Genomic DNA, 22,318 nt, shown 5'->3' with positions numbered 1-22,318 from the left:
GGACTGCAGGCCAGAAGTGACGACCCCGGTCTCTAGACGCTGCGAGCGAGAGGGAGGGCCGAGACCCATGCGAGAAGGCCAGCAAATCCGTGAAATCCTGTCCGTGGCGGCGTGGCCCCGCGACGACCGGGATGTTCTTCCCGCTGTGACGACAGTTTAAATGTCACTGGAACAGATAGGATGTACGTCTGACCGGGCCTGTGTGCTTAGCTAGCTCCAACCCCCATTCTCTCTCCATCCCTCCCCGTCTCTCTGTCTCAGTACTGTGGGCTGGTACCTGAGAGGAGACCCTAATGGACAGCAGAAATGTACCGCGCGGTTGATTGCCGAGCTCCTCACACAACGGCTCTCCAAGGGTTCCTCAGGAACCGTGGTGATGTTACAGAGCTAATGGTGCAACAACCCCTAAGAGCTCCTTGGCCGAAGAAAACCAAAAAAAAGGAAAAGAAAACAATATTCCTCCAATAAATGAAGAAAAAGTGACTCTCCACTCTTGTGTAAACAGTGGGGAAAAAAACATCCTGTATCAAGGACAGAAGTCCAATTTTACAGCAGCATGGTTATATGATCTGTAGAATGTATGAGCGATAATAACTGATGGAGAGACAGCACCATGGGTTATTGTTATGGGTTCTGCAAGGGAGGACAGGGAATGGTAACATTATGGACAGATTTCATCCTGCCTCGTTGAAAATGGCCGTGCACCGTGTCCCCGCACACTCGCGGGAGCTAGACGCGACCTGAAGGGGTCCCACTAACACCTTGAACTTTGCCCCTTGTGAGATGGGGCTTTTAGTTCCTGTTCCATTTACACACACCAACTCGCACGGACGCTTAGCTTTCCGCCAGCAAATTAGCTGAATAAAGAGCTTCTCCTCGCAGGGTCGTTTGAGTGGCTAATTAGTCATCAACGCACGCTGTGTAGGGAGCCGGAGAGTAAGCAAGCGGGAGAGATCAGTTTTCGTCGTGAGGTAGAGCTTCAAACGGCGTCCGATGAAAGCCAGATCGTTTTAATTAAAACCTTTTTGTATGTGGAGGTGGGGGGGGGAGGAATCATAGTCTCAATCCAAAAATAGAAGGGAAAAACCAAGTTTTGCTAGATAAGGCCGCAGATCTAAAATGCATTAGTTTACATTATATGCCGCATTTACGTAGAAGAAACCGAGTCGGTAATTTCGCCTTTGTGTCTCGTGTGGACCCGAGCCGCATTCACTAGTAGCAGTTTTGCGGCGCGGTCCCCCACATACTGCTCGCTACCCCATTGTCTGACATGCTTCTTAGCACAGAAACCCACCCCACAGCCCCCGAACCACCTACCCACCCACCGCGTCTATTATTGATGGCTCGCAGTGCGCACAGCAGAAGCCGAACGAGCGGGCTCGCCGCTCGTCCGCGCGCGAGAGGATCCGAGCGGCGCGGTTTCGCCCGGCCTGTTTCCCCCCAGTTTGAAAAGTAGCCTCACCGCCGCGTTGCTCAGATAAATATATGCTGTTTTTCGGGTTTGTCTTACCACTGCATCACTTGTTACAGGAAGGCGCTCCGGTATCAAGTATTCAGATCTCCCCCTGTGCTCTCATCAGCGATGACTCGCGCGCGTCCTTGAAGCGATGTCTTTGAATGTGCTGAGGCCTACAGCATGCGCTGGCAAAACCCCCCCCCCCCCCCCAAAAACAGTCTCTCAGATGCAGAATTCCTGTCAGAATTTCTCGCTCAGTAACACGAAGATCAAAGACTGCTTATCCTCAGTCCACATGGATAATTTATGCACCTGCCAGGTACTCCGAAGCCGCTTCGTACAACCCTCCCAAAACGCACAAGCTTTGCTTAATATTCACCATGCCCTTACATGATTTCCAGGATGGTTAGTAACGGTCTACATTTGAAATAAACTTGCAGTATGTGGTCAGACGAGTTATATGGTAAAGCTGGGCGGTTATAATTTTAATTCTAATTTTACGTATTTCTGCAGTATGACCTGTCTGCTCTAGAACACTGTAACCCAACGATATGAGCCAGCTCCCGTTTGCCAGAACTGGTGTTGATATTTAAATTAAACTGGTCTAGCACGTGTCGGTGTGTCCAACAAATCCTTTGTTTCAACTGGATTCAGAGCTTTAGGCAGTCCTTTTTTTTTTTTTTTGTCCCAGCTAACATGTTTGATGTTCCATTACAAGAATGAGTTATTTAAAGTCAAACCCAAGTCCTACCAATAAAGCAGACAATGAGCTAGCCAAAGGTCTAGCTTCTCCACAGCTGTCAACGTTGTAAAGACATTGTTCGCTGTGTGCCTAGTGCATTTAAGCTATGCTTATCGGTGGCTTATGTTTGAAACAGTCACCTCGAAGAAAATCCTTTGATTTATGTTCATATGCAAATGTTTCTCTAATGGAGGGAAAAATGCATCCCTTTTTTCTTCTTCTTTGGAATGAAAAGTGCAGCTTATCGGCATGCCACAGGCGCTTAGGAAAATTTTGCAGAGTCCCCCTTATATATTTTATATATTTGTGGTGTAGCTAAAGGAACCGAAGAGGAAAATGTGAGCATAAGCCCTAGATATGTTCTGTCGTGTTTCTGAAGTTAAGATAATGGAGTCCTGGCAACTGTAATTTGCACTGATGACATGGAGGAATGAGCCGGAATGTATTTATTTATTTAATCCCTCTCACTCAAACAACCCCGCTGCCAGACTGCTTTAACTGCAGCGTGCAGAATGGAACGTTCTAATATCCAAAGTGGCCACTGTGACCGGAGAGCAATATTGTTAGCCAGTTAGAAAGGAAACTGCTGAACAAGCATTCAGTGAGCCATGGACACGCACACTCCTCTCTCTCTCTCTCTCTCTCTCTCTCTCTCTCTCTCTCTCTCTCTCTCTCTCTCTCTCTCTCTCTCTCTCTCTCTCTCTCTCTCTCTCTCTCTCTCTCTCTCTCTAACTAAGGTATTTCTCATGTTAATGAATCCCTCTTGCACAAAAGAACGGCAAAGGTTTATTTTCTTAAGCAAGGTGCTTGTTTCTGGGGCAGTAGTGTGACGCTAGCTGTCCACCCGGAAAAGCATAACCCGCACGGGTGACCCCCTTTAGCCCCCAGCCCCCACGCGCTCAGCAATAGTAACAGCAATTTCTGGGACGTCTTGTTCCCCTTCCAAAAAGACACGAAACGGGAGATCGGGCCACGGCTTGGCAGACGCTTTCCCCCCGTGGTCGTGATCAATCGCCCCCTCTCTCTGGCAGCTGTCCCCCCCCCCCCCCCCCCCCTTACGCCCCCAAAGTGCAGCTGATCGTGCAGGCTACTTTGACAGGGAAGGTGTTAATGTGGCAGGCAGCTTCATCTGTAGGCAGTGATGCTCCTTCGGGCCATCCTGCCGTGTCTCCATCGACTGCATCCGGCTAGCATGTCACTTTGGCGTCTGCCACTCACGCGAAAGGACATTTGGGATTGGGTTCGCATCATCATTGTATTTTCTCTAAAGCGAGCCAAGGGTGTGTTTTCACGTTTAATATCACTTGCCAAAATGCTACCTTGTTTTGTATGTTGTGTTGGGCTTTTTTGGGGGGGGAGGGGGGGGGTTTCTTTTTTCACTTAACATGCAAGTGTGGAACTTGGCCTCTTCACACTTAAGCAAGCCTGCGTTCATAAACATCAGCGCTGGAGAGGTTCGCGCGGTTGCCCGCGTTTGAGCGCATGCCTGACTCTGTCCGTCTCCTTCCCACAGACGTGTCTGGAGCTGGAGCGCTACCTGCAGACGGAACCCAAGCGGCTGTCCGACTTGTTTGACGATGAGCTGGACTGCCTCCTGACGCCGGCGTACCTGAAGGGCGACAGCGACGAGGACCTGATGGACCCGCTGCTGTCCGGCCTGTCCGGCCAGTCCGGTCCGCCGCCACCCCTGCTCGTATCTCTTCCCAGGAGCCTCCACGCCCCGTCCGGCGGCGCGCCCGCGGAGGCGGCGGTCAAAGAGGGCAGCGTCGGCGTGAACCCGGCGCAGCTGAGTGCCGTTACATCCCTCACGCCGCCCTCCTCGCCCGAGCTGGGCCGGCACCTGGTCAAGCCCGCGCAGACCCTGACCGCCACGGCCGACGGCACGCTCACGCTCAAGCTGGTGACCAAGAAGGTGGGGATGGGCACGGCCAAGCTGGTGGCCGCAGACTCGCTCCCCTCGCCGCCCGGACGGGGCGTGCACAGTGACGGAGAGGGGGGCCATGGCTCAGCAGGCGTGGGCGACATGCCCGAGAACAAGAAGAGGGTCCATCGCTGCCAGTTTAACGGCTGCAGGAAGGTTTACACAAAGAGCTCCCACCTGAAGGCACACCAGAGGACACACACAGGTGAGACCGGGCGTGCCGTCAAACCAGCACGGCAGCCAATCCCAACAGGGGCTTGGGTCTCAAAAACAAATGTGTTTTTATACATTTTTTAGAGAGAGAGAGAGAGTGTGTGTGTGTGTGTGTGTACTATAGTAAAGATGTAAGGGTAGTAAAAATTGCAGAGTAGCACACAAGATTTTCAAAGAAAGAGGTCATTTCAGACAGACTGTGCATCAGAAGCACTTTGCTTACACAGCTGATGAAGGATCCCTGTCCATAACATCCTGTTTAGAAAACCTTGTGTACCACTCTGCAATTTTTACTACCTCCCTCACATCGCTGTGTCTCACACACTGAGGGGGAATAAATAAATATTAAAATAAATAAATTTTATATATATATATATATATATATATATATATATATATATATATATATATATAAAATCTCTCACACACACACACACACATTTTGATATATATATATTTTATATACACACACAGGCATATATATGAGAATTCTTGCGTACCAGTGTAGGGTTGTGGTTATTTTGTGCAGTGAGGTGAGGTGTATCTCAGCAACACTAGCCTCAGTGAGTCTCGTACCTCCTCCGTGCGGAGCCGAACTCGGCCCGCCTGCTCCATTCAAAGCCTGTCGGCGCAGTCAGTAATTGCCAGATGATTGATAGAGCAGGCGGGCCAAATCTCGTTTCTCGGCTAATTCAGCCGCGTCCACCCCAGAGCCGATGCCGTTGCCCTCTCGCTGAACTCCTCGTGCGAGTCGCACTCCCTCGCCATCCGGAGTCCGCGACCGCCTCGCCGGGGCTAATCTGGCTCCAGAGACGCCTGTCAACTCGGCAGGTTCCCGTGAGCCCCGTCGACGCTAATCGCACACGTGACGCTAGCGCACGGTCAGGACTCCTGCTTTTAAAAACACGGGGTTGAGGGAGGGGAAGAACTGTCAGGAAAAGGAGGACGGAAAATACAAAAAGCCCAAAGACGCTGGTGCTCTGCACCCAATATGTTCATTAACGCTGGATTCAGTGAGGTAATTATCTTAATCCTCTTTCCTCGGTTATTATTGCACTAGACTACTGACACAGGGAGATTAAGTTTACTGCAGGGAAACCTACGCAGGGATGACAGAGTCCTGCCTGGCTGTGTCAACAGCGTGCAACGCCGTGAAGGTTAATGATGTGTATTTCTAAATGAGACACACAATGAGGGGAGCGCAGGGTCATCGTCTGAAAGCTGCTTCTGTAGTGGAACAGGAGAGAAGGAATACGCGCACCCTGTAATCGGGCTGCTAACTTCAGACTTCAGAGATCACAGCGGCTCGCTCTGTCTCTAGCTGACTGGAAAAATGTAATTAACTGTGCCGCCTGCACCTAGGACACCGGTGGGAGTACAACTGAGGGGTTTGTTGATGAGGATGAGGTGAGTTGCTAGGAAACCGTATCTGTGGCAGGAGGAAGGTGGTCATAGGCTGACGGTTTGCAGCTCTGGACACCAGTTCAAGGCTCCAGTATGTTAATCCAGCCCAGGATCCAGCCTTAGCCTGCTCACACTTCCAGCCCTCAGTCCTCTCTGTAGGCTTGGGTTGCCAGGCAACTACATCACACTCATCTAAAGCGAACAATAATTGGCTGGTGCTGCAGTGTGTCCCTGCATTGCATGCAGCAGCTACACACCTCGCCCTCATACTCTCTCTCTGTGACTGGTTGCTAGGAGACCGTATCATGCATCCATGCCTTCCCAAGTTTTAATTGGCTGGCGTCGCGGTTGCTATGGTTGCAGGTCCAGGCCTGCCTTGCTGCTGTCTGACGGACAAGGAGAGGGAGGGAGGGAGGGAGGGAGGGAGAGAGGGGGAGAGAGAGAGAGAGAGAGAGAGAGAGAGAGAGAGAGAGAGAGAGAGAGAGAGAGAGTGTGAGTTAGCAGAAGGGGGTAGTAGCAGGAGGTGGGAGAGGATGCATGTTTGTGAGCGTGTGGATGGATTGGGGGTGGGGGTCTCTGGCCAATTACCCAGAGTGCAGTGTGAAACGTTTGTAACACCATCTCACACCTGCGGCCCCACCACTTCGCATATAGCTGAGTGAGGGAGGGCTCCTCTACGGTGGCCCGGAGAATCAAATCACAACAACAGCACAGAACAAACTGAAGTGCAACTGCATTGAGGCAGAACACAAATACATTAAAGCAAAAAACAAAACGTGACAAAAATGTATTTAACGCATTTTTAAAAGGCTGCATTGAGGTCACTCACAACAGACATTCTCTTGACCTGTGAGGGTCGACGTTTTCACTTCAATTAGTAAAAAAAAAAAAAAACCATGGAGTCAGCAGCAAAGTGTTTGCTGGGTATTTGTTGAGCCTCTTGCTGTGAATGGGCAGAACACTTATTTTGACAACGCCTCTACAGGATGCCTGACTCTCTCTCTCTCTCCTCCATCTCTCCTCTTTTCTTCACTGTTTTGTTTTGCTCTTGTATTCCACTTCAACATGTCAGCTATGTTTCTGAAGGGCCCCTAGAAGCCAGGAGCACTTCCGCTGTGGGCGTTACAAATATACGTAAACGCAGTCTTTTTGAAAATGTTTTTCATTTTTGCTGAACACAGTTGTGTTGTGGCTTAATGAGATATCACTTAATTTTTCAGTCCTGTGATATTTTCACAGTTTCCATAAACGCAACCTTGTTCTGTTTTTTGTAACATGGTGCTTTTGCCTCGCGTATCGGTAGCGTTTTTGACTTGTGTTTATTTTGTAAATGCTGATGTGATTTGACTTCCTGGGCCACTCTGTCCCTGTCTCAGTCTGTAAAGGTATGAGAGGATGCAACAGGCACATCATCTAGCACTGATTTCATAAACCAGAGGGGCCCAAGGACGAGCAAATCAAATAAATTCGCAAGACAAAGGACGACATTCGGAGCCGCCCCCTGCCGGCGGATGCGTGACAGTCAAACCGTCTAGGAAGCGACGTCAGGCGCCGTTCTCCCGGGACGCACGTGCAGCGTTCGCCCGGGAGAGAAGGGGTATAATGCAAAGCGCCAGTAATCCGCAAAAAGAAACGCGAGCGGATCGGCGGCAGCAGGAAGGGAGAGGGCCGCGGGAGTACCATCGCACGCCTCGTCTCCGTCGTCCGCGGAGCGTCATCCTTTGCTTTCGGTTGCATCATCACAGACTTCCACAACCGGATGAGGCGCAATTCCAGAGTATTCCCACAGCTTATGTAAACCTTTTTTTTAATTTTTTTTTTTAAAGCCACTTTTCAACAAAACGCCACGAACAATCAACATGTTCACAGATTTGTAGACTCCTTAACTATGCCGCACCAGACGTGATGTCTTGAGGGAGTCTAGTGGCTGTCAAAGAGGAGGGCTGCTCATTGCTTTTCAGCTCACCTTTTACCGGTGGGGGGTGGGGGTCTGAAAAATAAGTCATCTAGTCACTAATTCCTTCCAGACAGGGTCTTGGTCACTCTCCATGTCTGTTAGTCAGCAGTAGTCAATGTCTTTAGGACATTTGCGGGCGCCATGGACAGCTGTGCTTTCAGCCGCGAGCTTGAGCTCCAAGCGTTTCCGTTCGAGCGGCGTAAATGTCACTTCAAACGTCACTTTAGTCTAGTTAGGAAGATTGGTCGACACAGCAACGATCAGCCGTGCTGGCAGCTGGCGGACGGCGAGCATGGCATTACCCCCCATTAAGCGTCATTAAGGCCCCAATTATCGCTCCCACCCCTGGATCTGAATCGGCGACGCTGACACCCCTCCAGTTCCTCCACCTCCAGGCCTCCAGGCTTAGGGCCAGATGCCCGTCCGCTCCCCAGGAAGAGTAGCTCATGCCTGGGGTACAACCGTGACTACGGACACCCCGCCCCGCGTCTGATGGATAAAACCGTGGCATGTCAGACAATGCGGGATCTCCTCGCACATCTGCTTAACCTCATCTGAAATTCAGATCTCCCGTCAGGGGGTGTGGAATGGTTAATGGAAATGCTTTCTTGTTTTGGAAACGTGACTCCGGATTATGAATAAATGTTGTCATGGTGAATGAGTTAATTTAGGAGGTCCTGTTGTGTTTTTGTTTTTTTTTTTTCTTCTCCCTAGAAGGAGGGAAAATTGCCCTTGATTGGTTCATTAAGTGTTCTGGAGGTTTGGGCTGTAGCAAAAGATGTGACTGCTTGCCGTACACACACACACACACACACACACACACACACACACACACACACGTGCACATACAGAGATTGTCAAATAATGCTAGAGAGCCTAATTGTGCTAGAGAGCAGACAAGTAGAATAAAGCTTAAACATAACACATCCTTTTAATACACCGTTGAATGCAGTAGAGGTGTCTTGCATGGTCTGCACTGGTACGTGCGTGTCCAAGCTTTGAGTGGAGAGAGCGTTTCAAGTGGTGTGTGTGTGTGTGTGTGTCTGCAGGTGAGAAGCCATACAAATGCTCCTGGGAGGGTTGCGAGTGGCGCTTTGCCCGTAGCGACGAGCTGACGAGGCACTACCGCAAACACACCGGCGCAAAGCCCTTCAAGTGTAACCACTGCGACAGGTAAGAAGCGCACGCACAGTCCCGCTTTCATCTGGGCTCCGTGATCAGAACCCGGCCTCTCCCACCTCCCCACCACAGCCAAGCTCTCGGCGGAGGAGGCCGCCGTGCGTCTGACTCTGTCTATCAAACCTGCCTGCTCGCAATCCTCTTGTGCGCATAAATAAAAATCCTCTCAGCTGGGAGCCAGCAACACTAAACTCTCCTGCTCAGATGTGTTGCTTCCCTCCACCCCCACCCCTCTCTCTCTCTCTCTCTCTCTCTCTCTCTCTCTCTCTCTCTCTCTCTCTCTCTCTCTCTCTCCCTCTCTCTCTCTCTCTCTCTCCCTCTCTCTCTCTCTCCCTCTCTCTCTCTCTCTCTCTCTCTCTCCCTCTCTCTCTCTCTCTCTCTCTCTCCCTCCCTCTCTCTCTCTCTCTCTCCCTCTCTCTCTCTCTCCCTCTCTCTCTCTCTCTCTCTCCCTCCCTCTCTCTCTCTCTCCCTCTCTCTCTCTCTCTCTCTCCCTCCCTCTCTCTCTCTCTCTCTCCCTCCCTCTCTCTCTCTCTCTCTCCTTCTGAAATCCTCTCTGAAGAGTGGTAGCGTTCATTCTGTGTGCTGGGACGGATCGTTTGGCAGTTTGCTCAGGCCTCTACGTTCCCTCCTGAGTAGTTCATTCACAGTCCAGTCCTGTGATACCAATTACCAAATTACTGCTACACTCTCTCCATCTCTAACCCCCCCCCCTCTCTCTCTCTCTCTCTCACCCTCTCATTCTGCCCCACCCACGCCCCCATCTCTCCATCGGCAAGGCGCACGCCAGCACTCGAGAGCGAGCAAAGGGAGGAGATGAACCAAGGACGTGCATTTGAAGGCATGCAAGTTTTATATAATGGTGGTAAAAAGAGCTTGGAAGGAGGGGGTACGTAGGGGGGTGTAGAACATTCCGGAGCGTTTGGAAGGAGATAAAGCGGTTCCGGTTTCAGACCGCCTCATACATTGGCTGCTAATGAGTGAGAAGGGAGGCATTAGGAACGTTATCCTGCCAAGTTTATGTTTTTGGTTTTGTACTTCATCTCTTCAGGATGTGACTAGTTTAGCTATGTTTGCCCTGTTTGGTCAAGGTCAAGCGGAATCAAGCTGTCCAGGCTGTTGGGTAAAGCAGGGCATAACCATGTAGCGAGAGAGAGAGGAGCACCTACACGCACAACACAGACGCGCACGTACACGGCACACGGAAACGCCATCGTCGCGTCCCAAAGTCCTGTCAGAAACAAAGACTCCCTTTGTCTTTAAGTGATGCGACAGTGATGGCTTTTGGGGAGGGCTGATTGAGCATGTGCACGGTTTGTGTGTGTGTGTGTGTGTGTGTGCGCGCTTGACAAAGAGAGAAAGTGCGATTCCCAGAGAACAGAGAATGGCGAGTGAGATTTCCACTGGCGCCGGGGGTAGTAGCTCTGAGTGATGGCCTGTCAGGTGACAATAGCAGAATGCTGTCAGTCGCGCCGGCCGCACGGAGCCAATTACACGGCGGCGTGCGCATGCGCGTGCTCCAGGTGGAAGCGCAATTAGCTGCGTCTCTCCATCCTGCCCGCCAGCGCGCCAACTGGGCCTCGTCTCGCCCCTTTCAAAAGGCGCCTGCCCCCACACTACCGCAGCAAGTACAGGCTACTCCCCGAGGACCCACTACACCCACGCCCAACGCCAGCACTGTCAACGTTGCGCTTTAAGCCCAGGCAGATGCCTCACGGGTGCCATGAGGATGGCACAGGGAGCACAATGCACAGACAGCGCTGACCAAGGAAGAAGGGGGTTGGTGGCATGTGGATGCACAATGTGAAATTTATAATTGACTTGATGCGATGCCGGGGCATCGAGAGGCGCAGCTTCTGAGCAGGGAGTGTAAGCTGAAGCAGAGCCCCCTGCCTGAGCCCCCATCAGCCCCTAGGGAGCCTTTTGAAATTGGACCCTCCTGGTTCCTGTTTCTTTGGATTGGGCTTAGTATTAACCCCTGCAGAACCTCCGCGGAGGGGACTAATTCATTTAGAGCGGAATGCTGCAAAGAACGTTTGTTAGTAGAGATGTCCACATCCATATGCTGTGATGCAGACAGAAAGAGAGAGAGAGTGTAAGTTGGTTTGCGTTGTTCTGATAGCCAAATCTCATATTGGCTGGGTAGTTTTCTTTAAAAGAATTGATTTCAGTTCAGTTGGTGTAAATTTTAGTTTAATTCAACCAATTATTTTTAGAAAGACAAACTAAGGTAAATGAAGATATTATGCTTCCTCATCCAGTGCTACCTCCATGGTTAATGTTTATGAAAGAGTCTTACACATACTCATCTTTAGTTCAGCTTGAATAGTCACTTCCGTGCGTTAATATCTCAAAAGTGATGCGCAAGCGAACAGTCAGCTGGCGCCCTCTGCCCTCCCTGCGAGGCATTCTCTTCCAACTCCTCCGGGGATTCGTCCGTGTGTGTGTGTGTGTGTGTGCGCGCGTGCGTGCGCGTGTGTCAGGAGGATCCCACATTACCATCAAAATAGGCTGTGGAGAGCAGCAGCCGTGGAAAGTTTAAAAGCAAATACAGTCAACTAACACACACACACACACACGCGCGCGCGCACACACGCGCCGCTCATCATTAATCCTGCCTAATCAAGTCCAGCCCCCCTGTAGGGTGTGGAGAGGGGGGTTATGGGTGTGCCAGCTGGTGTGGTGGCCGATGTCATAGGGCCATCTGTCCAGCAGCCCTGCACACACACACACACACACACACACCGCTGCCCCATCAACCCGAGATTCCTTACAGCAAAGACACTATGATAAGAGACTAGAGAAAGAAATGTTTTTTATAGGTTGATTATTTGTTAGGGAAGAAGCACAGGGATAAAATACAAGTTACAGATGCCCAGTGACTTTGACCACTTTGCAAAATAAGCTAAGAAGCTAACAGCTACTCAAAACCACGGGGATTCGTTAGAATGAACTCCTTTGCATGATGCTAACTGGACTCTACTGCGTTTCACTCGTTATCGGTAATGTTGGAATGCCGGGCTGAAATGTTCCTTTAAAACAGAGCAGAATTCAGTCCAACTGTGTGTTTTCTCTCCTACTCTTCTTCTGCCTGTTTGGGAAAGGCACCACAGGATTTAGCACTGTGCTTCTCCCCCAGTTAATAATGGATATGGCCACAGGCAAACTGAAATGTTAATTCTTCATTCCTGCCCTACTGTCCTTTTTTTTTTCCTACTTTATCCATTCCAGTTCTGATTTATCTTTGATTGTATGTGAGTGTAATACACTGATCCCGGCAGTGTAATAAATGTAAAGCAGAAATGGCATCTCAACTGCGGATTTTCTTCCATAGCTGTTGTTTATTGCTCCCACCAGTAGCAGTTACAACCAGTGAGTTTAATCGATTCTGACAGAAAAGCCCAGGGCCCGGTCCCAGTCCAGCAGCCATGAGTCAGACGCTACAGATCCAACGTGGCCGTGCGCTTTATACCGTGGTGCCAGCACCTGCATTGTCATAAATAATAAAACAGAAACAGAAATTTAGCTAGACTCTGCAACATTATGAAACTTAGAACGCTTTTATCCGGCTTTTAGCAAAGAATAGCCAAGTCACAGTGCGTCTCACCGAGCTGGCGCAATGTTGATTTGAAAGAAAAATCAAATGCTTAAATATTCCTTCTTTTTTTTTTCCCCCCTCTGAACACCAAATGTTGTTTTTCTTTCTGTTCTGACTAAGCCTGAAAGAGTCCATCTGCAGAGCCTGTGCAGGGTGTCATATGGTCCCCAACCACTCTCAGACCCCGACCCAATCCGTCAAACGCTGACACTCTAGGCTAGCGTCGCCGCGCTAAGCTAACAGGCTAACACTGTTGAATTTTCTGTCTCTCTCTCTCCCCCCCCTCCCCAGGTGTTTCTCCAGGTCTGATCATTTGGCTCTGCACATGAAGAGGCACATTTGAGGGCGAGGAGAGAGAGAGAGAGAGAGAGAGAGAAAGAGAGAGAGAGAGAGAGAGAGGGAGAGGGCGGGAGACGGAGGAGAGTGGAAGAAAGGCTGAAGGGGGCAGAGGCAGAGCACCCCGGCCAGAGAAGGAGACCCCTTGCGGAGAAGTCCAAAACAAAGCCTGAGCTTCCTGGGGGGGGGAGGGGGGGAGGGGGGAATACCAGGAACACACGAGACACGGAGATTCTGAGGGCAGATCTTGCCAGATTCTTCACCTACAACTTTCTCGACAGTCCGCAAATTCATGCCATTTTCTCATTTTTTTATCAGTTTAAAAAGCCCGAGCGTTTAGCTCGGGATTCAGACACTGCCAGAAACTGCTGTTTATTCCACTAGTTCCCTTCTTTGTACAGTAAATCACTACAGAGGACCTGTGAACACTCTATTGTGTACAAAACCTCCAGCGCACGTCACATCCAGCGCACAGTCGACGCTTCGCAGCCGTAGAAATCTAGATGTCGTCTCAGAGAGTCACGCTCACAAAGGCCTTCTGGAAAGTTCTTCTGCTTCTTCTGTCTGCACCAAGGACTCATCACAGCGACCTGACCGTGGTTCACGGTCCACGCCATGTACAACAAGCTGCCACTTTGGAAGACGATTGTTGCCAAAAAAAAACAAACAAACAAAAAAAACCAACAACAACCCCACCAACATATTGGACAGTGACCAATGGAGCTAGTGGCCAAGAGCGAGGCCCCGCCCCTGGGAGGAGCCCTATGCTCTCCCTCCCTGCTCTTTCGGAGCGCGCTCCCTTCTCCGATCTTCGTGCCTGTCACACCGCAGGTCACTCAAACGATGCGCAGCGACACTTTCTTGCCTTTGTTTTTTAAAGACAGTGTTACAAAAAGAAAAAGAAAAAAAAAAAAAGATTGTTTCTGAACTTAATATGTCTTAAAAATTAACAACGGGGGGGGGAACCCCACAACTTTTGCATACAAGCGCGTGAATGTTGACATGCGGACAGTGGGACAAGGTCCGAACCCGGCGCCCTTCTCTGTATGCGTGAGGGTTCCACTCAGTGGCGCCTGTCTAGCACCGACAGAAAGGGTTCTGAAAAGCGCGAAAAAAAACAAAGACCCAGAGGACTTTGGGCAACTGACAAAGAACATGGCCCTCTGCTTTTCGTTTTAGCTCCGCTCCGGTTCGACCCAGCCGATCGCACGCTCTCACGCAATTATAGCATCGGCGGTGGGAGGGAGGGATCGTCGCTCTGCACTTTTTGTTTTTCCCCCTTTTTTTTTTTTCCTCGTTTTATCGTTTTGTTTGGTTTGGGGTTTTTGTTTTTTTTTTTGACACTGGAAAACGTGCGGGGAGCTTGGTGTTGGCGCCAGCACCCATACTGGAGCACAGACCCTTTGCAGAGGAGTAGGGGCTCGTGGGTGACCGGTCCCCAGCTGGACAGAGCAGAGGAAGGACAGTGTGCAGGACGTTTGACTCTCAGACTGGAGACGCCTGCTGGCATCAGGACCCCCCCGGAGAAAAGGAGAGTGGCATCAGGCCAGACTTTGCCTGTTTCGTAGCCATTATCTGCACTGACTTTTTTCAATGTTCTCTGTGCGTTTTTTTGTTTTTGTTTTTGTTTTTTTTCCATACAGACAAACAAAAAAACAAACCAAAAAAAAACCTCAAAAAACAAAAACAAGCAAAAAAAATAAATAAATACTAGGGAAAAAAACAACAATAAAAATCTCTCACACAATGAAAACACAGAAGGGTTTCTCTGCTTATGCGTCTTTCACGGAGATAATGCTGAACAAGTCACAGGAAAAATAATTAGTGAGTTTATGAACAAGCGAAACACTGCATGACAGCCTATGTCACGCACATACACACGCGCACACACATGCACGCGCACACGCACATGCACACACGCGCACAGATTGCTTCCGCCTTTATTTGTTCTATTCCGATATCTTCGAAGTTAAGAGTTTTTTTGTCGTTGCTGTTTTAAAGGAGAATTTCTTTCTGCCTAAAGTCAAGCTGTGAAGTCAGAAGGCTTGAGCTCATACTTGTATTCTAACAATCGCCAGGCCTGGGTCCAGTTCAAGATTAACAGTGCACTCTAAATCATTGGGGATGTGTTTATAGCACCGGGGGGTGAGTTTTAGCACTGGGGGTGAGTTTATAGCATTGTTTCCAAGGTTGTGGAGCTTGCTACGGCCTCGCTGGGTCCTCTTCACGTTAATGAGCTGGAGGGAGAGATTCCAAGCCATCACTGTTCACCGTTCGACAGTAACATGTTCGGGTCTCAGAACTCATCTGAACGAACCCACCAGAACTCATCTGAACAAACCTAACAGGACTCATCTGAACGAACCCACGTCGGACTTCAGGGGAACTTCGCAACACAAGCGATACCAGAAACCCTAGAGCAATTGTCAGGCACTGCCCTCCATACAAGACCTGCTGAAGACAGCTCCTTCTCCACTGACAAACACACACACACACACACACACACACACACATACACGCTTCTTTGTCCACCAGGACATAATCTGCTTTAGCAAACCTGGATTTTGCTCTCTGCTTCAATTTGCATCCCGTGTGCTTAAGGGTTTTTTTTTTTTTTAATCTGATGTTTTTGAGTTTTGTTTTTGCTTCATGTTTTATGTTTGTTTCTCCACTGAGATGCAGAGGATGCCAAACTCGAAATGGAGGGATGACATTTTGACCCCTCCCACACTCGGCGTACAATCAACCTGGGGTTGTGTGGCACTTTCCACTAGAGGCAGCATGCATTTGTGACGATTGTAAGCCTGTCTGTGAGCAAAGCAGGGCGCATTACACGAGGAATATTGGTACAGTGTCATATTAGGAATGTGCTTAACACTACAGGCCCGTTGAAGGGGTTGTGGGTCACCAATGTTTCTACTGTCCTACTGGTGTCAGTAAGAACAATGGAATCAACATTCTGGGAGTCACATGTTGACGTTTGGCAGTGATTGCCCTACGCAATTTTTAAAGTATATATAGCCATCCCTCGCCAAAAAAAAACCCCCCTTATTTTGATGTACTGCCACAGAAACACAATTTCATCATCTTGAAACTAGTCTCCCATAACTCCTTAAGATACTCAGCTCAACATAATGGAAATGGGGCGGGGGGGGGGGGGGGGGGTTCTCTGTTAAGCTGGCCAGGACAAAAGAGCAGAAAACCTGCACCAGAAAACATCATGTCCTTTTCATCCAAGGAACAGCACAGATATTTGACCGACCTTTTAGCCGGCAAACAGTTTGACGGTAACATCTTACGATATACACGGCAAGACCTGCTCCAAACTGTAAATTGACACTGCAGAGTGCGCAGCGTTCTTTTCTGAGAGACGTAATGTTCCAGAACCTACCAAATGAATATGAAAAAGGCCAATTGAGTAGAAGAGTGATTAGCATGCTGTAGCCATCGCCTGCGCTGGCTGAGGTCTGGTCACCCACCCCCTCTCTCCACAGCACTGATCAGTGCACAATCAACTGCAGCAGCGACATCAAACGCACACTTACACTTTGCCCAAAGATTAATGTGTCTGCAAGTAAACTGCTGGGTGTTGATGATTAAAAATGAGAGAAAGAGGATTTTTTTATTATTATTATTTATTTATTTTTTTATTACGTTGGTTGGTTTGTTTGTTTGTTTGCTTTCGCTTTATAATGACCATCTATGAGATTTTATGCCCTAATGCCCCTAAACCCCCAACCCCCATTGAATTTCTGTTCCTGAGTGTCAGTGTGTGACCACAGCCGTGGTCCTGAGCATGTGTGCTTGTAATATAGTCATGCTGGGTTATTTGCCAAGCTGAAGGCAATTCGTTTTTTTCCAAGTAGCAGTTCACAAGCAGTGAGATAGTTACACTGGTTTTAGTACACTGCACATTTTACTGTGGGGTTTAATCTCTCTGACGGATGTCTTGGGTGAAAGTAGTCCGAAGGTCGGAAATGCCTGTCAAAATGTGATGCCAAACATCACTTTCCCTGATGAAATGTATCAAATTGTAAAATGTTGTACTTCCTGGCTACATTCAGGAAATCCTCCCCTAGTTATCAGATACAAGTCTCTATTTGGGCTGGATTTGACTAAAAAGCCACAATTGGCAGACCACCTAGATACTTGGAAGTTTGTAAAAGATGGGATTGTTTGTTTTTGTTTTGTTTTGCTTTTTTGTTAAGGAGGGAACATTTTCGTTATAAATCCATTTAAGATGGCTTCCAGTGAAATAAAGCCCCAGCTGTTCCATTTTGGCTTAAGCGGAGCTTTTGGCACCTTTTATTAAGTGCTCACACAGAGATAAGAACGATGAACCAGAGGGATTTTACGAGACAGGCAATTGGTCCCGGTTGACTCTAGCACCTCTTACTCACAGACTGTAGGTGTTCCAGTTCTTAGTTTAACCAGAATCATTTCCATGCGTACCATATGCACTCTGTGTGTGCCGCTAGGGTTAGGCTGTTTTCTGCACCAATGTCCATTGTCCACACAACGTGTGACGTTTAAAGATGCACCTGTCCCAGGATGACGTGAGCAATGACTTAGTGGCTATTGGGATGAAAATGATTTTTTTTTCTGTCTGGAATAGACCATCAACATTGTGCTGAATGTAACATTCTTAATAACCTTAATTTCTGTTTAATTCAATGGAGACTTATTAAAGCTGACATTTCATAGTGTCGGGAGATACAATGCTGTGTCCTACTGCAGCACAATACCACAAAATAGCTTCTCCACATAGATATGATTTCTTTTAGGGGATTTTCTCAAAACAGGCTCTGGTTTGTTTTGTGGTTTAGTTGCTATGCTCATGTCTTGCATACACATGTGCATCTTGGAACCAGTCTATCTGCTATGCTTGTCCAAATTCTGTGTGTCGGTATATACAGGATTCACCAGACGTCTCTTTCCCTCTCAGTAACCCTCTCTCCTCCTTTGCCCGACCCGCTGCTAACTGCTCCCAGATCAGCTCCCAGACACTACAAATGGCCCTAGCGGCACTGCCCCGCTCCGAGCCCCACTGGACTCGGGACCAGTGCCTAACCTCTGGTTCCACCCCCTTCGCTTTTTGCGCAGAGCCCACGTGCATTACCGCCTGTCGAGACGGCGACCTTTTCACTTGTGAACGTACCCGGCAGTCGCCGAGCAGGAAGCAACCCGCCCAACGACGGACCTCAGCTGACACACATCCTCCAACAGGTGCTTTTCTCTTTGGCCACTTGCTCCGCCGCGACTGGCTGCCGACGGCTTTGCGCAGACCGTGTCAGAAAAAGGGGAGTAACGTATACGCCATCTTTATTACGTGTCCGAGGTGGCAGGACAGACGCTCTCGCCATTTGTACAGGATGTAGTTTTCTCGCTGGTGCAGCAACCCTTCCTCATCCTGTTCCGCCATCTTCCTCACCGTTCATCCTTGGCATACCTGTCCGCACCACAACCACTGTACCGTTTCACCTTTCACCCACTTACTGTTACCTTAATGCTCAATTCCTCTCCGTTTTCTATTCGGTTCCGTTATTTTTTTGTTTCGGGTTTTTGTTTTTTTTGTTTTGTTTTTTGTTTTGTTTTTTTTTTTGTTCGTTTTTTTTGGGTTGTTGTTTTTTAATTCTCTTTTTATTTGCTGTACAAAGTGTTTAAAATATTATTATTTGTATGATATAATGTTAGTATGGTAATGTTCTTTATTAAGGAAGAAGATAAAATTTATTTTTGTTACTGGTCTGTTTCATAATTCTTTTTTAAATTGGTATTGTAAGATATCTATGCAAGAACTGTTCCGTGGAGCATTTTTATTTAAGAATGTAATATGTGTAATAAATGGTAGAATCTGAATGCTTTGGTGTTTGTCCTTAGGGGTGACAGTGAGCGAGCGTGGGGGGGGCACAAGTCTATTTATGTAGCTACCGAACTTTGGCAGGGATCCTTCCAAGTTGGGACTCATGACAAAATGATCGGACTTTCCCCTCCCTACTCCAGAGGAAGACATTCTAACAATAGCTTCTTTTTTATAGCCTGATCTTGTGGTGCTTTATTATTATTGAAAGACTGCAGTTCTTTCACAACAGTAGTCAACTGGTACTGTTTCTTCGTGCTCCTGAATTAGTGGTGAGGTTAGTTTTTGCACCTTATTACAAATTAGAGACCCTCATGAATATCTATGGCTTCCCCAAACTTGTCTCTCAGGGACACTTGGCGCATCGTGTCCTTTAATTGGAGCTGTAACCAGTGCGCCAGCGACTAAGCCGCCATTTACGAAGCCCATGCCCATGACTCACAGATTAAAAAGGGTAATCAAATAACTAATGGCTAATTAGAGAGCCATTATGAGGGGGGGGGAGGTAATTCTACAGCACACCAGTCCTGTTAGTGTCTTTCGGGGAGCAATTTCTTTTCTCCGTCGTAGTTGCTTATGGTTGTAGTGGAAATTTGCAATGTCATGGTCAAGCACCGGCAGGGGCTCCAAGGCCCAGCTCAATTTGGAAAATGAGCCCTCCTTGCCCTCACGTGACCCGCTTTTCATTTGCAGAAGTGCACCGCGTAGGGTGCACTGTTGTCGTTTTAAACGGAGGTGGGGGTGTTTCATCGCCCTTTCGTATTTATGGTTTAGCCTCCGTTCTTCGCCGGTACAGCCCGGGGGGCAGACGAGACGAGCCTCGGAGCGTTGCGTAGAACAGCAAAAGTTATCACTGATTTATTGGCCCAGCGCAAAGGGCTTCCACGACCTCGCATGTCGGTGTCCTTTGAGGAAATGAGTCCCTGCAGAAGCAATATGTGTCCATGCGCTTCACCCGGCTCACTCCAAATCAGAGCTGTAAGCAATAATTAATCTTATTCTCAAATTGAGGGGTAGCATGTGGTAGTGACTGCTTAATAAACTTAGCCTGCCGAATCAGCTTACGCTCCGGGGGGGGATGATAAATTCTGCCTGTCGCTGTTTTCCGGCTGTCTCTAGAGGACCGTGTCAGCTACTTAATGTGCATATCCCAGCCCCCGGCCGTCGCCGGTGCAATCACCCCCTCTCCCCGCGTCGCAGGGGGCGAATCGTTTGGGTGGTGCCACGCGCGCCCATTCCTGCCACGTGACATTTATTAATGCAACACGTCCTCGTGCCCTTGCGCGCGGAGACAATGGCTCTAAAATTAGCGTGTTGATTAAATGGAAATTTGGGCGCTGATGTGATTATTGCTTTAATGGGGCTAAACCCCTGTAACTGATGCTGACTAACAAAAGGTCGTTTAATTAAGCAGGTGATAGCGGAAGATAATATGTAATTTACAAGACTCTCTGGCTGGCTGGGGGAAGATGATGACGTTTTGTGGCGCAGATCTGGTCACCCGACTGCGATGGAGTAAACGCGCCTCGACAGTCCCAGAGGACAGTATTCTGGGATTAATGCGAACAAGGCAACGCGCAGGGACGCGTGAGGAAGGACTGTAAAAACAAGGGAAGACCCCGTCTGAGATTGGGGACAGCTTTCTATTCATGGAATGTCAAAGGGCAAAAATGTGATACCCCTAATTAATGGCCAAACATTTTCATATTCACAATATTCTACTGAATTTTGACAAATATATGCACGGCATGACAAACACGATTACTATAACAATGAACTTGTCAGAGTTGGTCTAAAAAACACTTAAATTATATGATAGCAATATATTAGAATTTAATCTCTGAAGCCCTGTGTTATGAGAGAGTCTTACATATTTGGACAGATAAGAATATCGCATTGTCTCACTGCATACACCAGAATAAATGAATAAATAATTTCTCATGTGTGAATGCCATATTAGCCATAAACACTCTTCCAGTTGGGGCGGAGGCAGATGTAAACAGGGGGACTGTCAGGGGAATAATATTTACCACTCTGCAGCTGATGTGTTGTTCTGGGGGCCCAGAGCACAGAATGCAGGCTTTCCGTGGGTGACCCAGCACAGGAAATGCTCTCCTTCCTGACAAAATAGAAACAGGAAATGAGGGAAAATGTCGTAGTTTAATGAATGCATGTTCCGCACAATACGAGGATCCCAGCACAGACAACAGTTCTCCAGCTTAATTATATCATTTTTGAATTTTTTATAGGTACAAGGAATAAGAAGTATAAATCATGATTGGTTAAGTTTAATTCTAACACTGCATTGTGTCATTAATCATCAAAACAATGAGCTTTTTAGTGGGGAAATGTAGTGAAGGGTGTTTCCAAGTCATAATTACCATCTGGTTATTAAACACTGTGGTGTATATAATGACAGACTCTCATCTGTTCGCCCTAAAACCTGACTCAAAATTGTATGGTTGTTTCAGTTAATCTTGGAAAGATGTTAACATCACTTTCTGTCATCTTCCTTTTTTGAAGAACAAAAAACTGACTTCCACTAGTACACGGAACAAAACACAAGGTGAGAGAAACATTTTCAACCTATATCGGAGCCTGCAGAAGTACAAACCGTGTGAAGCCATGTTGTTAATGCTGACCTCTTTCCAGGAACCCAAATCCGTTATTGTAGAAATGTCTACTCATGCTAACCAGCAAACTAACACACCGCTCTCGCACCAGAAAACAGAACAAAGTCTTAGGTGCCAACAGACAATAGCAGAGGTGGGGTAAACCCAGAACGTTTGCTAAATCCCAAGATTGATGGGAGATTATGGAGCACGTCTCCTTAAAATGTGCCGCCTACGTCACCTCTGGCCCTGTTTATGCTAGTAAATGAAGCAGGTGAGCACCACCTGTTTAGATTGCCTCCACCAACCTCAGGTACTTCATTATTAGCTGTTAAATAGGCCATGAGAAGCTAGCTAATCCAACAGTATCTTAACCTGCTACTTAATTATTTTAGCAATTTCGTCTGCCAGTTTAGTTTAGCGACACCATGAGGCAGCTCGGCCGGCTCATTTGGAGGTGCCAACTGGACCTGATACCTGTTTAAAAAAAAAAAAAAAAAAACGGTTCCTTATGTCTACTATTAATTAGAATAGGAGTGGATTACATTGGCAGCAGAGCACAGAATCTGAGGTTGGTGTGTATGTGTGAATAGACGGTCTGCTCTGAAAAGTGTTTAAATGCAGATTTACCCACATTTCAATGGGAGTGGATTTTTCATTTACACCCACAATATTGAGTTAATGAAATGGCCCGTATTGTTACTGCAGTAGAAAAATAGCAAAAAATAAATAAATCAGAATCCACCTTTACACACACACTCAAATACTATAAGGTCATCCCATGGAGGTGGATCAGATGCATCACTGCAATGTCTGTTTAAGTTTCATCTTAGTGATTCAGATTTAATGATGTCCATGCAAAGCTACTTCACTGGAATCTTCTACAACTTCCCCGATAGACCTTCTCCACCACTTCTAAACAGAGTCCATTATATTCTCAGTATTGAGCTAGTGACTCACAAACACCAAATAGTCGATTTGCGCAGGACTGAGTTCTCTGAGTTCACTGGCGTGAAGGGAGCATGGTATCTTCAGGATGCAGG

General features: G+C 48.0%; 1 protein-coding gene and 1 long non-coding RNA gene across 2 annotated transcripts in view; one reads left to right on the top strand and one right to left on the bottom strand.

Annotated features, from left to right (window-relative positions):
* The window catches only part of klf7b (Kruppel-like factor 7b), a 33,761-nt gene extending 20,790 nt beyond the window's left edge, over window positions 1–12,971 (top strand). Inside the window, exons 2-4 of the mRNA XM_027032646.2 lie at window positions 3,712–4,324; window positions 8,743–8,866; window positions 12,759–12,971. Of these exons, the coding sequence (XP_026888447.2) occupies window positions 3,712–4,324; window positions 8,743–8,866; window positions 12,759–12,810 (789 nt within the window). The 3' untranslated portion in view covers window positions 12,811–12,971. The remainder of the gene's footprint in view (window positions 1–3,711; window positions 4,325–8,742; window positions 8,867–12,758) is intronic.
* Window positions 12,311–21,314, bottom strand: LOC118240781. The gene is made up of 3 exons (XR_004775614.1): window positions 21,278–21,314; window positions 20,694–20,782; window positions 12,311–12,355 (listed from the first exon to the last, which is right to left on the bottom strand). It is a non-coding gene; the product is annotated as an uncharacterized LOC118240781 (long non-coding RNA).
* Between the last annotated feature and the right edge of the window lie 1,004 nt (window positions 21,315–22,318).

The sequence above is a fragment of the Electrophorus electricus genome, chromosome 25, assembly GCF_013358815.1.
Source record: "Electrophorus electricus isolate fEleEle1 chromosome 25, fEleEle1.pri, whole genome shotgun sequence".
NCBI lineage: Eukaryota > Metazoa > Chordata > Actinopteri > Gymnotiformes > Gymnotidae > Electrophorus > Electrophorus electricus.
This window is presented reverse-complemented; position numbering and strand designations above follow the sequence as displayed.